The sequence below is a fragment of the Cajanus cajan genome, chromosome 3 (assembly GCF_000230855.2).
Source record: "Cajanus cajan strain Asha chromosome 3, NIPB_CcT2T_4, whole genome shotgun sequence".
Taxonomy (NCBI): domain Eukaryota; kingdom Viridiplantae; phylum Streptophyta; class Magnoliopsida; order Fabales; family Fabaceae; genus Cajanus; species Cajanus cajan.
The window spans coordinates 25715902-25729497 of record NC_138519.1 but is presented as its reverse complement, the minus strand read 5'-3'; the positions used below and the strand labels follow the sequence as shown (position 1 = coordinate 25729497).

Below are 13596 nucleotides of genomic sequence, written 5' to 3'. Positions count from 1 at the left end.
GATACGGAAGAGGATCGAACTAAATTGGAAAAGCTCAAGATTGAACTTCTTTTGATCAAGGATTCCATTTCTCAGGTAGTTCCCGAACTGATGAAGCTCAAGCAATTTGAGGAAGATGCGGAGCGTACCCTTGCTGCCCTGCAACGAGAACTTGACTCGATCAAGTCCAAACATGCTGCTTTGAAGCTTCAAAGCCAAGAGATTATGCTGAAGCAAAAAGGTTTGCGGGATGAAGGCAAAGGCATATCTCTTCGACTTTTAAAGTCGTTGGATCAAAAGAGAAGATTGGAGGTATTGTGTTGATGGAAGCACTTGGTGAAGATTGTTGTTCATCCAAGCCTCCATGCTTAGGACCGAAAATGCTCTTGAGATTACACCTTTAAAAACTCTTGAAGCTCCTTGAAGCAATCTCCAATGGAGGAGAAGCACCTAGGGAGGTTCGGTCACCTCTTAGAGAAGTGAAGAAGCTTGAGGAACCAAGCTTCTAGGAGAAAGAACCTTGAGGGAGAATCTAGGAGAAGGTTCTCACGGTTTTGACTCTTGAAAAATGAGAGAGAATTCTGAATTATTATTCTCATAAATGTCCAAAAGTGATTACAAGAGAAGGATTTACAAATATATAGGGAGAGGTAGCTTCTAGGAGAAGCTAACCTTAACCATGGTTCACTAGGAACCATGGTAAGGAGTAGCTAACCATCCATGGTTTCTATAACTTGTAGGAGAAGCTAACCTTGACCATGGTTCACTTAAGAACCATGGTAAAGTCAGCCCAGCCTACCAAGGTTTAGAAACTTGGAGGAGAAGCTTCAAAAACTAAGAAGAAAGCTTACAAATTTCGGCCAAAGAGAAAGCAAATGAGCTAGGCGGCTAAGGCTCCATTTTCTCCTTTGAATTATTTCAAAAATTGTTGATTTGGTTTAGTTAGGTTCATCAAATGATGATGAAACCTAGCTAAATCAAATCTATGAAAAATTAGGAGAAAAATGAGTCTAATATGCAAAATTTTGCCTAGGCCCATCTCAAGCCTAATTTCTAAGCACACTCCCTAGCTTTGCTAAATGTCACCCTTTTTTCCCTACTGAAAAAATACAAAATGAATGTATCAACCAGGGAGGTTAAATGGAGTTAAACTCTCCAAGTAGCCTAACCTAAAATCAATATACAAACATTAGAAAAAGCAAGTAAAGTGCCTCACAAATATAAAGGCAAAAATAACCTATACAAGAGACTATGTATAAACTATACAATATACACAAGTAGAACTAGGCCTTCTCTTTATGATTGAGTGGTCCACGTGAAGAATACCTTGGGCTTGAAAAGCCCACTAGTCTTCAAGAGGTCCAACTCTTCTTGAATTCTTCTAGCCATAGCTCTAGTAATTGGGCCCTTGGCCCATGGTCTATCATCCCCTCCCTCTTGAGAAGGATTTGTCCTCAAATCTATAGGTTCATCTTCCTCATCATAACCAGCAAAGGGAATAAGATCACTTACATTAAAAGTGTTGCTTACTCCATAATCACTGGGAAGATCTAACCTATAGGCATTGTCATTGATTCTTTGGAGGACTTGAAAGGGACCATCTCCTTTTGGGTTGAGTTTAGACTTCCTTTGAGAAGGAAACCTTTCCTTTCTCAAATGAAGCCAAACCCAATCTCCTTCCTCAAAAATGAGGTTTTTCTTTCCTTTGCTTCTTTCTAAAGCAGTTCTCTCATTTTGTTGTTGTATATAAGTTTTAACCTTCTCATGTAATTTCTCAACAAATTCAGTCCTAGATACCCCTTCTTTATGAAAATAGTGAGAAGAATCTAGTAGGGGTATTAGGTCCAAAGGAGTAAGAGGGTTAAAACCATACACAACCTCAAAAAGTGAGATTTTGGTAGTCTTATGGACTACCCTATTATAAGAAAATTCAATATGGGGCAAGTACTCATCCCAAGATTTATGGTTACCCTTAAGGACTGCCCTTAACATTGTAGATAGGGATCTATTAACTACTTTTGTTTGCCCATCAGTTTGTGGGTGACAAGTAATAGAGAAAAGCAGTTTAGTTCCTAGCCTACTCCATAGAGTTTTCCAAAAATGGCTAAGGAACTTAGTATTCCTATCTGAAACAATAGTCTTGGGAAGACCATGAAGTCTAACCACTTCCTTGAAGAAGAGTCTTGCTATGTTGCTTGCATCATCTATTTTGTGATAGGGTATAAAGTGGGCCATTTTACTAAATCTGTCCACTACCACAAAAATAGAATCCATGCCTCTCTGGGTCTTGGGCAAGCTCAAAATAAAGTCCATATTGATATCAACCCATGGAGAGTTAGCAACAGGCAAGGGTGTATAGGAGCCATGAGGCATTACTTTAGACTTTGCTTGTAAACAAGCTATACATCTAGAGCAAAACCTCTCAACATCCCTTCTCATATGGGGCCAAAAGAATTTTTCTTTTAGGAAGCTTAGAGTCTTTTCAACTCCAAAGTGCCCCATGAGACCACCCTTATGACTTTCTCTAATAAGGAGTTTCCTTATAGATCCTTGGGATATACAAATTCTTCCTTCTTTATACAAATACCCCTCAGAAATATAGAAACCTCCTTGAGGCTTTGCTAAGCATTAGGTATAATTTTCATTGAATTCGAGATCATTAGTATACAATTCCTTAATGTGATTAAATCCCAAGATTTGAGATCCAAGGGAGACTAACAAATTGTGTCTCCTAGAAAGGGCATCAGCCACAACATTATTTTTCCCTTTCTTGTATTTAATCACATATGGGAATTGTTCTAAGAACTCTGCCCACTTAGCATGCCTTTTATTTAGTTTGCCTTGGCCCCTCAAGTATTTAAGTGACTCATGGTCACTATGAATGACAAACTTTTTGGGAATAAGATAGTGTTCCCAAGTTTGAAGGGCCCTAACCAAAGCATAAAGCTCTTTGTCATAGGAAGGGTAGTTAAAGGAGGCACCTTTGAGTTTTTCACTGAAATAAGTAATTGGGTGCCCACCTGTAACAAAACCGCCCCTATGCCAACTCTAGAGGCATCACATTCTAGCTCAAAAGTTCTTGAAAAATCAGGTAGAGCTAGAAGTGGTGCATGTGTAAGCTTATCCTTTAAGGTTAGAAAGGCTTTTTCTTGTTTTTCTCCCCATATAAATTCCACATTTTTCTTGACTAATTCATTTAATGGGGAGGCAAGTGTGGAGAAATTAGGAAAAAACCTCCTATAGAAGCTTGCCAAACCATGGAAGCTCCTAATATCTCCAACACTTTTAAGAGTGGGCCATTCTTGGATGGCCTTGATTTTCTCGGGGTCCACATGAACCCCTTTTTTGCTAATGATAAAACCTAGGAATACAACACTATCTACACAAAATGTACATTTCTCTAAATTACCAAAAAGTTGATTTTTCCTAAGAATATTGAAAACTTGCCTTAAGTGTCCTATGTGATCACTTAGGCACCTACTATATATGAGAATATCATCAAAATAAACTACAACAAATTTACCTATAAAATCCCTTAGAACATGATTTATGAGACGCATAAAAGTACTAGGAGCATTGGTGAGTCCAAAAGGCATCACCAACCATTCATACAATCCAAACTTGGTAAACTTGGTCTTGAAAGCGGTTTTCCATTCATCATCTTCTTTAATTCTTATTTGATTATAACCACTTTTAAGATCAACCTTAGAGAATATGATGGCTCCATGAAGCTCATCTAACATGTCATCAAGTCTAGGGATAGGATGTCTATACTTCACAGTGATGTTGTTGATGGCCCTACTGTCACAACACATTCTCCACTTGCCATCTTTCTTAGGAACCAACAACACTGGAACAGCACATGGACTTAAGCTCTTTCGAACCCAGCCCTTCTCCAACAACTATTGGACCTGAGACTCTATTTCTTTTGTTTCTTGGGGGTTGGTCCTATAGGCAGGCCTATTAGGTAGGCTAGCCCCAGGCAGCAAATCAATTTGATGTTCTATTCCTCTTGAAAGGGGAAGGCCCTTTGGACCCTTGGGAGGAAATAGATCATAAAAATCTTTTAAAATAGTTTTTACCCCCTTAGGTAAAGTCTCATGTCCTCTAATTGTGGCAGTGCAAGTGAGAGTTCCTTTACAAAGAAGGATATAAGAGGGTTGTTGAATCGAGAGGGTTTGTTTAGAAATGACATTCTCTTGAACAACAACCTCTAGGGAAGGAAATCCTTTCTCCCTAGATTCTTCTCTATCCTTAGGTTTCACGGACTTTTTTTTTCTCACTTTTTTCCTCTTTTTTTTTAAATCTTTTCTCACTATATCTTTTGAGTTTCATTTGTGCTTGACCCTCAGCCACCTGTTGAGGAGAAAGAGGATGAAACACAAATTTTTTTTCTTTATGAGTAAAGGTAATCTCGTTAGTAAGGCCATTGTGCATGGTTTTCTTATCAAATTGTCATGGCCTTCCTAATAAGATATGACAAGCTTCCATTGGTACTACATCACATAGCACCTCATCTTCATAATTCCCAATGGAAAGCTTGACCTTTACTTGTTGGTCAACTACTAAGTCACCATCCTCATTAATCCAATGGAGTTGATAAGATTTAGGATGTGGACTAGTAGTTAGACTCAACTTTTCAACCAACCTAGTGCTACAACAGTTGCACCATGAGCCACTATTAATAATGAGAGAATATGCATTGTTTAAAACTTTGCATCTAGTGTGAAAGATGTTCTCCCTTTGTGATAGAGTACCACTTGGTTGGTTGTTGAGGAGTCTCCTAATCATTAAGAGCTCCCCCTCATAAGGAAAAGTAGACTCCACACCTTCCTCTTGTTCACTTGCTTCTTCCTCACTATTACTAGAGGAAGTAGTAGCCTCATCTTGGCTACTATAAATGTCATGCCCCCTTGTGGTAAGTTTGGGCATGAACATGATAATTGTTAAGAACTCCTAGGATACCCATATTGGTGGTATGCTAAGAATCATGTAGTTGTAAGGGGTAGAGGTCGCCCTGGTCGTGGTGGTAAATTTAGCAGCAGTCGTGATCGTGGGTCTACCGTAGCAAATGCTATTAGTAGGGGATGGTATTGCTACTACTCCACAACCTACTGGTGATGGTGACCACAATGGTGTTCCTACTTTATCAAATGAACATTGGTAGTAGCTTGTTGGCATGTTCAACTTTTTGAACAACAATACTTCAATTATAAAACTTGACGGTAAATGCCTTTCTATTAGGTGGATACTAAACACTGGATGCTCAAACCAAATGAGTGGAATAAGATTTTTTTCACAACCTTGTTGGATATGCCATCTTCTTTGGCGGGTTTATCAAATGGTAAACAAGCATTGACAACACAGGAAGAGATTGTGGTATTGGACGCCAATTCGACGTTGAATGGCATTTTATATGTTCCCAAATTAAACTAAAATTTGATATCTATCTTACAATTACTTACTACCTCTAATTCATATATCACTTTGACTAATAAGCTTTGTGTGATACAGGACTGGAATTTAAGGACCCTAATTGGAGCAGGTGAATAAAGTGACAGGGTTTACTGGTTCAAGCCGTAACAACGGATCCAGGCTTATCAAACGACTATGCTAGGAAGGCATAAATTATGGCATCCACTATCTCTTACCTTTCTTTTCGAGTAATGTCAATAAAGCTCATAGCATGAGTAAGGATTTTTTGTGAGTGTGAAATTCTTTTACATGCCCATCAAACTAAAAGTGTGTTAAATCAAAAATCGTTTTAAGACAACAAACTATCCCTTAAGTTTTAATGATGAAAAACGAAGGATTTTCTTTAAGCTAAGTCGACACTCTTCAAAAATAAAACATATAAGACGAAATGTAAAGAATATATAGGAGGGATGAATGTGGAGCCACAAAGTGACTAGGTGTATTGGCGTCAAAATTGAATTCAAATTTTGGCTTGCCAATGGCATCACCTTGTGCAGCCATGAAATTAGGTTGCATTTAGGTTGAATTTGGATGTCATTTATTGTGGATCAAGTGCAACCTACCTTAGGCTAGCACATGTGCACTAAATGCATAACAAATTAAACCTAAATGTGACCTAATTTAAACAAACTTGCCTATTTAATCTTTTCTCCTTAAAACCTAATCTAATGGCCTAAATACAATGGCCTACATATCCCAAACATCAATAAATAATAAAAGAAGCAAAACAAGGTCAATATTGGGTACCAAAAGACCTAAGGTCCATTAAGTCCAAAATAAGCCCAATAAGACCTATGGCCCAAAATCCTATTCTACTAGGCTCAAAATACAAGACAAAAGATATGACACCTAATATATGATAAGAGACTATATACAAGCATATGTATGGGAGGTATTGGGCATTTAGTTAGTGACCCATAGCCCAAGACAAGCCAATGCCCACTAACCTAAAAATGGGCTCAATCCTCTTAGGGTCCTCCTTGGCATGATTACATTAAGAACATGCCTATTAGATCACAATGGATGGAATACTGACGAAATGTTGTAGTAAGGCAACTTGTCAATGGTGAATTATCTCATACATATGAATGTATGACATGATATTAATAAAATAAAATTATTTATTTGTCTATGTTGTAACAATTACATGACCCATGGGTTGTAGAAAACATTGATGTTGACCAAATGTCACAAGCACCAATAGAAATGCCAACACAACAAGAATGTCCACAACAAAATACAACTCTCCATTCCAACTTAGTTGTTACTAATAATATGCAAAATAATGGTCGGGAGTCACAAACCTATTCAATTGTTGTAACTCCTCTAACATAACATCTTGATCTCTACTATGACAATTATCAACATTCCTTCGCATCAACACTAGCCGAATTTGTAAATAATTTATTTGGTGTAAATGTTGGTTCGCCACAACATATTTACAAAGTATATATCCTAACGGTATTCCATTTTTTAATCAACATGAATCTTATCTTTAACAAGAGACAAATACTTCTTTTGTTTTTGTCAATGATTACCATGAACGTATATCGCAAGATCAACAAATTGTTGATAATGAAAACAACTATACACGATATCAAAGACAAACTCATCATCACAATCCTCCATGGGATAGAAAATTGTCATCTTGTGGAACTGGTGATCATCTTTGACAATTGAGATTTTTTTAAAAATTAAATATGTTTTTAGCCCCTATAAAATTAATGATTTTGATTTTAATCCCTCTAAAACTTTTTCTTTGTTTTTCATCCTTCTAAATTTTATAAACAGCTTTTAGTCCTTGTAAAATAAGTACATTTTAATTTTGATCCCATTAAAACATTTTTCTTTGATTTTCATCTCTCTAAAATCTAAATTAACTATTTTTAATCCTAAATAATCATTTTAAGATGGATAAATAATATTTATTTTCTTAGAAGTGTTAAATATCAATATAATATTAATAATAATTGTAAGTAACACTTAAGATGATTACTTAACATTTTAATAGATAAAAAAATAATTAAAAATGATTACATAAAAATAGCCTAAAAACAATAATTTTAATTTTATAGGGATGAAAAATATAAAAAATAAAAAATAAAATCAAAATTTATTAATTTTATAAGGACTAAAAATATCTTTAAGCTTTTTTTTTTATTTTTGTATTGCACCATTTTTAATGCAATTTTGAAAATCATTATGGAGACATTTTAGAATCAATTCAAGACAAGACAGTGATTCTATTAAATTCACTACCATAAAAATCATGAATATTAATCATTATTCAAATAAAAAATAAAAATAAACATTGAACAAATTATATAAAAAAATTAACTTTTACAACAAACTTAAAGAACTTAATTAAGTAAAAAAAAAATGATTGTACACTTTTTTATAATGATTTTAATTTTAAAATAATTTAATAAAAGTATTTAAATTTATGTATTTACTATTTTATAAATTATATTATTTAAGTTATATCATTCTCATCCACACCAATGCTTTTCTCACTGTTAGAATAGTGGATTAAGCCTAACTCAACCCTACAAAACCGGCTTGTAAGGTGAGGGTTACCTAATGAATTTTCTGAGGCCAAATGTAAAACAAATTTTAAGCCTACCTCATTCGTTGTAAACAGAAAACCATAATTCTGTACAGAATTACATGCAAAAAAAAAATAAAAAAATCCTGCATATCCTTAGCATTTTTTGTTCTTCTTACCTGGTCAATTATAGTAATTGTTGATATATGTTACATGAATCATTAGTGTTCTAAGACTTTTCTCCTTGAAGAAAAGCAAGGACTTGGATGCCCGTAGAATACACATGCAAAGTAAAGCCTTCCTATTTGCTATAGCAGTACCAAAAATGCATCATGCTTTATAATTGGTAAAGTAGCTCCAAGCCTCCACTACAATCATTTCCTTCAAATAACCAAAGTAAACAAGCCATCCTCATGCAGTTAAGCAATATATTAATGTTGAAAATTCTGCTCTAGCAATAGTGTACACCAATTACCAGGATTGCTCATTAACCTTCCAGCAGCACTAGCGCAAAATTTTAAGTAATTACCCCTCAAATAGTATTTATCGGCATTAATTTGAACCAAAATTTTTCTAGCAAAAATAAAGTTATCCCAAATCAGATTGTTGAACCAGTATGAATCTTATACCAACACTCTTCAAACCCTATGATTTCAAAGAGATTATCATACCAGGCATATGATTATGGGCAGCCAGGCCAATTTTTGTTGACAATATCCTGGTATTCTAAATTTCCATGGACATACACTTTGGGCTCTTTAACCTGCAAAGGGTCAAAAAGACTTGATCAATAATTTTAGAATGAACAAAGCATTCGTTGTTTGTTGCAAATACGAATAGAACTACCAACCATTAAAATTGGTGGAAAGCCAAATTTCAAGCGCACTCTTGAGAACCCATCTTCAGTAAAAAGGCACTTGAATCCATTGATCATGGGATGTTCACTGTTAAAAATCAACAAGCAGGTCAGATGTATGGGAAAATTTCTTGCAATTGGTGCATCGACATGTGAAAAATCATATAAAAATTTCCAGTTCTAGTGCACATGAACTTCAACACACACAAGTGCTAAAAAACAAAATTGATGTTAAATAATATGGCTGTTAAAGATGCAATACAAAATATCTTCACTTTCACTTCAATAGCTTACGCTTTTGGGACAGTAGGTTTATTTATTGGTATCAATTACCGAAGGTTCTATGACCAAGTGTTCTAAATTTCATTCTGTGCTGCCCCATTCTTTTAACAAAAAAAGTTAAATTTCAGCACAAGTTTGGTGGGCTTGCACATTATCCATTCTTCAAGCTTAAAAGAATTTTGCGTGAATGGGTGTATTAGAGACATAATATAAAACTATTCATGCTTCCTCACATAATAACTTTAGCTTATGGGATAGTTGGTTCATGGCAGTGATCACTATGAACACAAATGCAGTCCTTGCTAATAACACATACTCTTCTAGGGGATCTAACATGCAGAGTTTATCAATTTTATTTCACACTTGCTCACTTGACAATAATGACACTTTCGGTCAACAGTTTGTAGGATCCCTATCATAAACATAGCATGTGCCATACAATTTATAGGTTTGTCAAGCAAAGTACAGGAAATAACACTACCAATATGTTAATAGATAACTCACTTTATAAGAAAAGTAAAATTCCTCTGCTGAAATTCTTGCAACTTAATTTGTTCTTCTTTGGAATACCTGCACCGGATAATAGTAGATAAGTAACCAACTGTTGGGAAATAGTGGAAAGCAACATAGACTGATCATTGCAATTTGCAAACAATCAAGTAAGAAATCATGAAAAGTATACTATTAATACCTCATGAACACCTAAATTTTCCTCATATTTCATTTTTACTTGGTCATTTGTATGTTTAGCTTTTACACAATTTTTCTCTGTGGGCGTCTCAGACCATGTAAACAACATATGCAAACAATCTATAATTATCAGAGTTAATTATGTTAGGCGGAGTCCCACTGTAAACTTTCAAATCCAGAATTGAACTTGCTAGCAACAAATAGTATAGAAGGCACATACAAGTAGATGTTTATAAACGTAAACCCTAGAACCACATGATGGAACATACAGGTGCTAACTAATGAACTTGAATATGATAAGCATCGGGAAAATAGATCAAGGTTTATTGTTTTTTTTCATTAGTGTGATAAGAAATGCATTCTCTAATTCTAAATAACTCCAGCTCCTTGTCACTTCGCTCAGCAAAGCTGCAGTCAGCTAAATGCCTCGAGCTGGACCAGAAAAAGCAGATTACATACTTCAGCAAGGTAAGCAAGCCCTCCACTACCTGCCTTCCCAACGGAAAGGGACCAAAGATCACACTGACAGCTTACTATGGACAAATAAAATAAAATAAACAAATTCTCTATCCTTATTTGAAGAGAAGTAAAAAAATGTGAATGTGCTTGTCGAAGAAGTTCAATAAGATATAGTTTAGATATACTAGTTTATCTTCTCCTATTTTCTAGTTTAGTTTCCTTAGTCAGTTTTATCTAAATTCCTAAACTTTAGGGATTGATTATGTTTTATGCCTATTTATTTTATTGTACCTATTCAGATTCAATAATAAGAAATTATTCATATTCAAGTTGGTACCAGAGCTCTCTGGTCCAGGAACCCTAATCCAGCCGCCAACATCTAGGGTTTCTAGGGTTTTCGAGTTTTGTTCGTAGGTTTCCGGAGTTGACACCGCCTGCACACTCAGAGGTCACCGATCGGCCTCTCCGTCGAGAGCCATCATCATCTGCCGTCTCACGCGCTCTCATGCGCGGTTCTTGTTGAGGAAGCTCGCCGGCGCGTGGGCTTCACGCGCCGCCCTCCTAGCCTCTGTTTGCGATGTGGTTCACTCCGTTGGACTCGCCGGCCCTCCCTCTTCTCGTTTTGACCCTTTTCAGGTTGTGGGTCACACTTTAGGTGGTCTGTTGGTGGTCGTTTGGTTGCAGCCTCGGAGTTCCGTGGTCGTTTGGTTGTTGTCTCGGAGTTTCGTGGTCGTTTGGTTGCTGACTCAGAGTTCCGTGGTTGATTGGTTGCTACCTTGGTGTTCCGTGGTTGATTATTTGCTGTTTCTGTGGCTTTTCGATTGAGGTTTTCTTTTGTTGTTTTTCTCCTTTTTTTTTTTCTCTTCATGGCTCAATCTCCAACTTTGGCTCTAGAGCTCAAGATTGAATCTGAGGGCAATCATCTAATCTCATTATCTACCGATGATTACAAAGAGTATCTTCAACTGAAGGCAGCGCAACAAGCCTCTTCCTCTGTCACTGTTGCTCACACTGGTAATTCTACTGTCTGTCTCTCTCACTCTACGTCTATTGGACCTTGAGTTTTGGACTCTGGTGCTTCTGATCACCTAACTGGTAATGTCTCCCTTTTCCATAGCCTATCATCACCTAAAACTCCACATCATATCACTCTTGCAGATGGGTCAAAAGTCCAAGCCACTGGTATTGGCCAAATATCACCTACCCCTTCACTACCATTAAAATCTGTTTTACTAGTTCCTGGATGTCCTTTTAATTTGATTTCTATAAGTAAGTTGACTCGGTCACTAAATTGTGCCATAACCTTCACTTCCGATTCTTTCTTGATATAGGACCGGAGTACGGGACAGACGATTGGAGTCGGATATGAATCACATGGTCTCTACTACCTTCAGTCTTCTACCTCGACCATATGTGCATCTATTGAGTCTCCTAGTTTAATTCATCATCGTCTCCCAGTACTTCTACAACTGAGTCATGTGATTCTGCCCTTGCTCCAGTCTCCTTACCTACTCCGGCCCCACCTACCTCAGTTGACTTGCCCATTGCTCTTCGTAAAGGTAGTCGTTCTACTTGTAATCCTCATCCTATTTATAACTTTCTTTCATATCATCGTTTGTCTCTTACCTATTATACTTTTGTCTCTGCTATTTCCTATATTACCATTTCCAAGACAGTACAGGAGGCCTTAACCCATCCAGGATGGCGACAAGCAATGATTGATGAGATGGAAGCTTTAGACTCCAACCACACTTGGGTACTTGTTCCACCTCTGCCTGGAAAATCTGTTGTTGGTTGTCGGTGGGTATTTAATGTGAAAGTGGGCCCTGATGGACAGGTGGATAGATTGAAAGCTCATCTTGTGTCTAAGGGATACACGCAAGTATATGGTTTGGATTACAGCGACACCTTCTCTCCAGTTGCGAAGATGGCCTCAGTTCGTCTCTTCTTAGCTATGGCTGCTATGAGGCATTGGCCTTTGTTTCAATTAGACATCAAAAATGCCTTCTAACATGGTGATTTGGAGGAGGAGATTTATATGGATCAACCTCCTGGGTTTGTTGCTCAAGGGGGGTCTGGTCTTGTATGTAAATTACAAAAGTCCTTGTATGGCCTCAAAAAATCACCTCGTGCTTGGTTTGGTCGGTTTAGCAAAGTTATACAGGAATTTGGAATGATCCGCTGCGAGACAGACCACTCTATCTTCTTTAGACGCTCATCGACACATAAATTTATCTATCTTGTTTTTTATGTAGATGATATTGTGATTACAGGTGATGATCAGGAGGGCATCAAGGCTCTGAAACAACACTTATTTAAACACTTTCAAACTAAGAATTTAGGTCCCCTACGTTATTTCCTTGGGATTGAGGTCGCTCAGTCAAAGTCCGAAAATGCTATTTCTCAGAGAAAATATGCCCTTGATATTCTAGAAGAGACCAGACTTATAGATTGTAAGCCAGTTGACACTCCCATGGATCCTAATGTAAAGCTTATGCCTAATCAGGGGGAGCCTTATCCTGACCCAGGGAGATATCGGAGATTAGTGGGAAAATTGAATTATCTCATAATGACCAGACCTGATATATCCTTTCCTGTCAGTGTTGTAAGTCAGTTTCTTAACTCTCCCTGTGGAGTCATTGGCTTGCAATTGTTCGAATCCTTAGATACATCAAAAGATCACCAGGAAAAGGACTTGTTTACAATGATAGAGGACATACAAACATTGTTGGATATTCATATGCAGATTGGGCAGGTGATGCAAGTGATAGGCGGTCAACATCAGGCTATTGTGTCTTCATGGGTGGTAATCTTGTCTCATGGAAGAGTAAAAAGCAAAGTGTTGTTGCACGATCAAGTACAGAAGCAAAATATCGTGCTGTGGCTCACACCACATGTGAGCTCTTGTGGCTAAAATTCTTAATTCAAGAGTTGCAGTTTTGCAAGGTTGGTCATATGGAACTAGTTTGTGATAACCAGTCAGCTTTATACCTCTCCTCTAATCCAGTTTTTCATGAGAGAACAAAGCATATAGAGGTTGATTGCCATTTCATCAGAGAAAAGATCCTCTCCGGTATCATCAAGACCTCCTCAGTTTGCTCCAAGGATCAACTTGCAGATATCTTTACTAAATCTTTACGAGATCCTAGGATAACATATATATGTAACAAGCTAGATGCATATGATATATATGCTCCAACTTGAGGGGGAGTGTTAAGATAATTCTATAAGATATAGTATAGATATACTAGTTTATCTTCTCCTATTTTCTAGTTTAGTTTCCTTAGTCAGTTTTATCTAAATCCCTAAA

At 36.8% G+C, this 13596-nt stretch overlaps 1 protein-coding gene across 6 annotated transcripts in view; it reads right to left on the bottom strand.

Annotated features, from left to right (window-relative positions):
• Positions 1-8122: 8122 nt before the first annotated feature.
• ALG12 (homolog of asparagine-linked glycosylation 12) overlaps positions 8123-13596 on the bottom strand; it is a 65181-nt gene continuing 59707 nt past the window's right edge. For 5 of the 6 annotated variants that reach the window (XM_083070734.1, XM_083070731.1, XM_083070733.1 and 2 more), the window contains 3 exons: positions 9642-9707; positions 8850-8943; positions 8123-8762 (listed from right to left, as the gene is read on the bottom strand). In XM_083070734.1, the coding sequence (XP_082926860.1) occupies positions 8682-8762; positions 8850-8943; positions 9642-9707 (241 nt within the window). In that variant the 3' untranslated portion in view covers positions 8123-8681. The remainder of the gene's footprint in view (positions 8763-8849; positions 8944-9641; positions 9708-13596) is intronic. The other variant, XM_083070732.1, reaches the window with a different exon arrangement.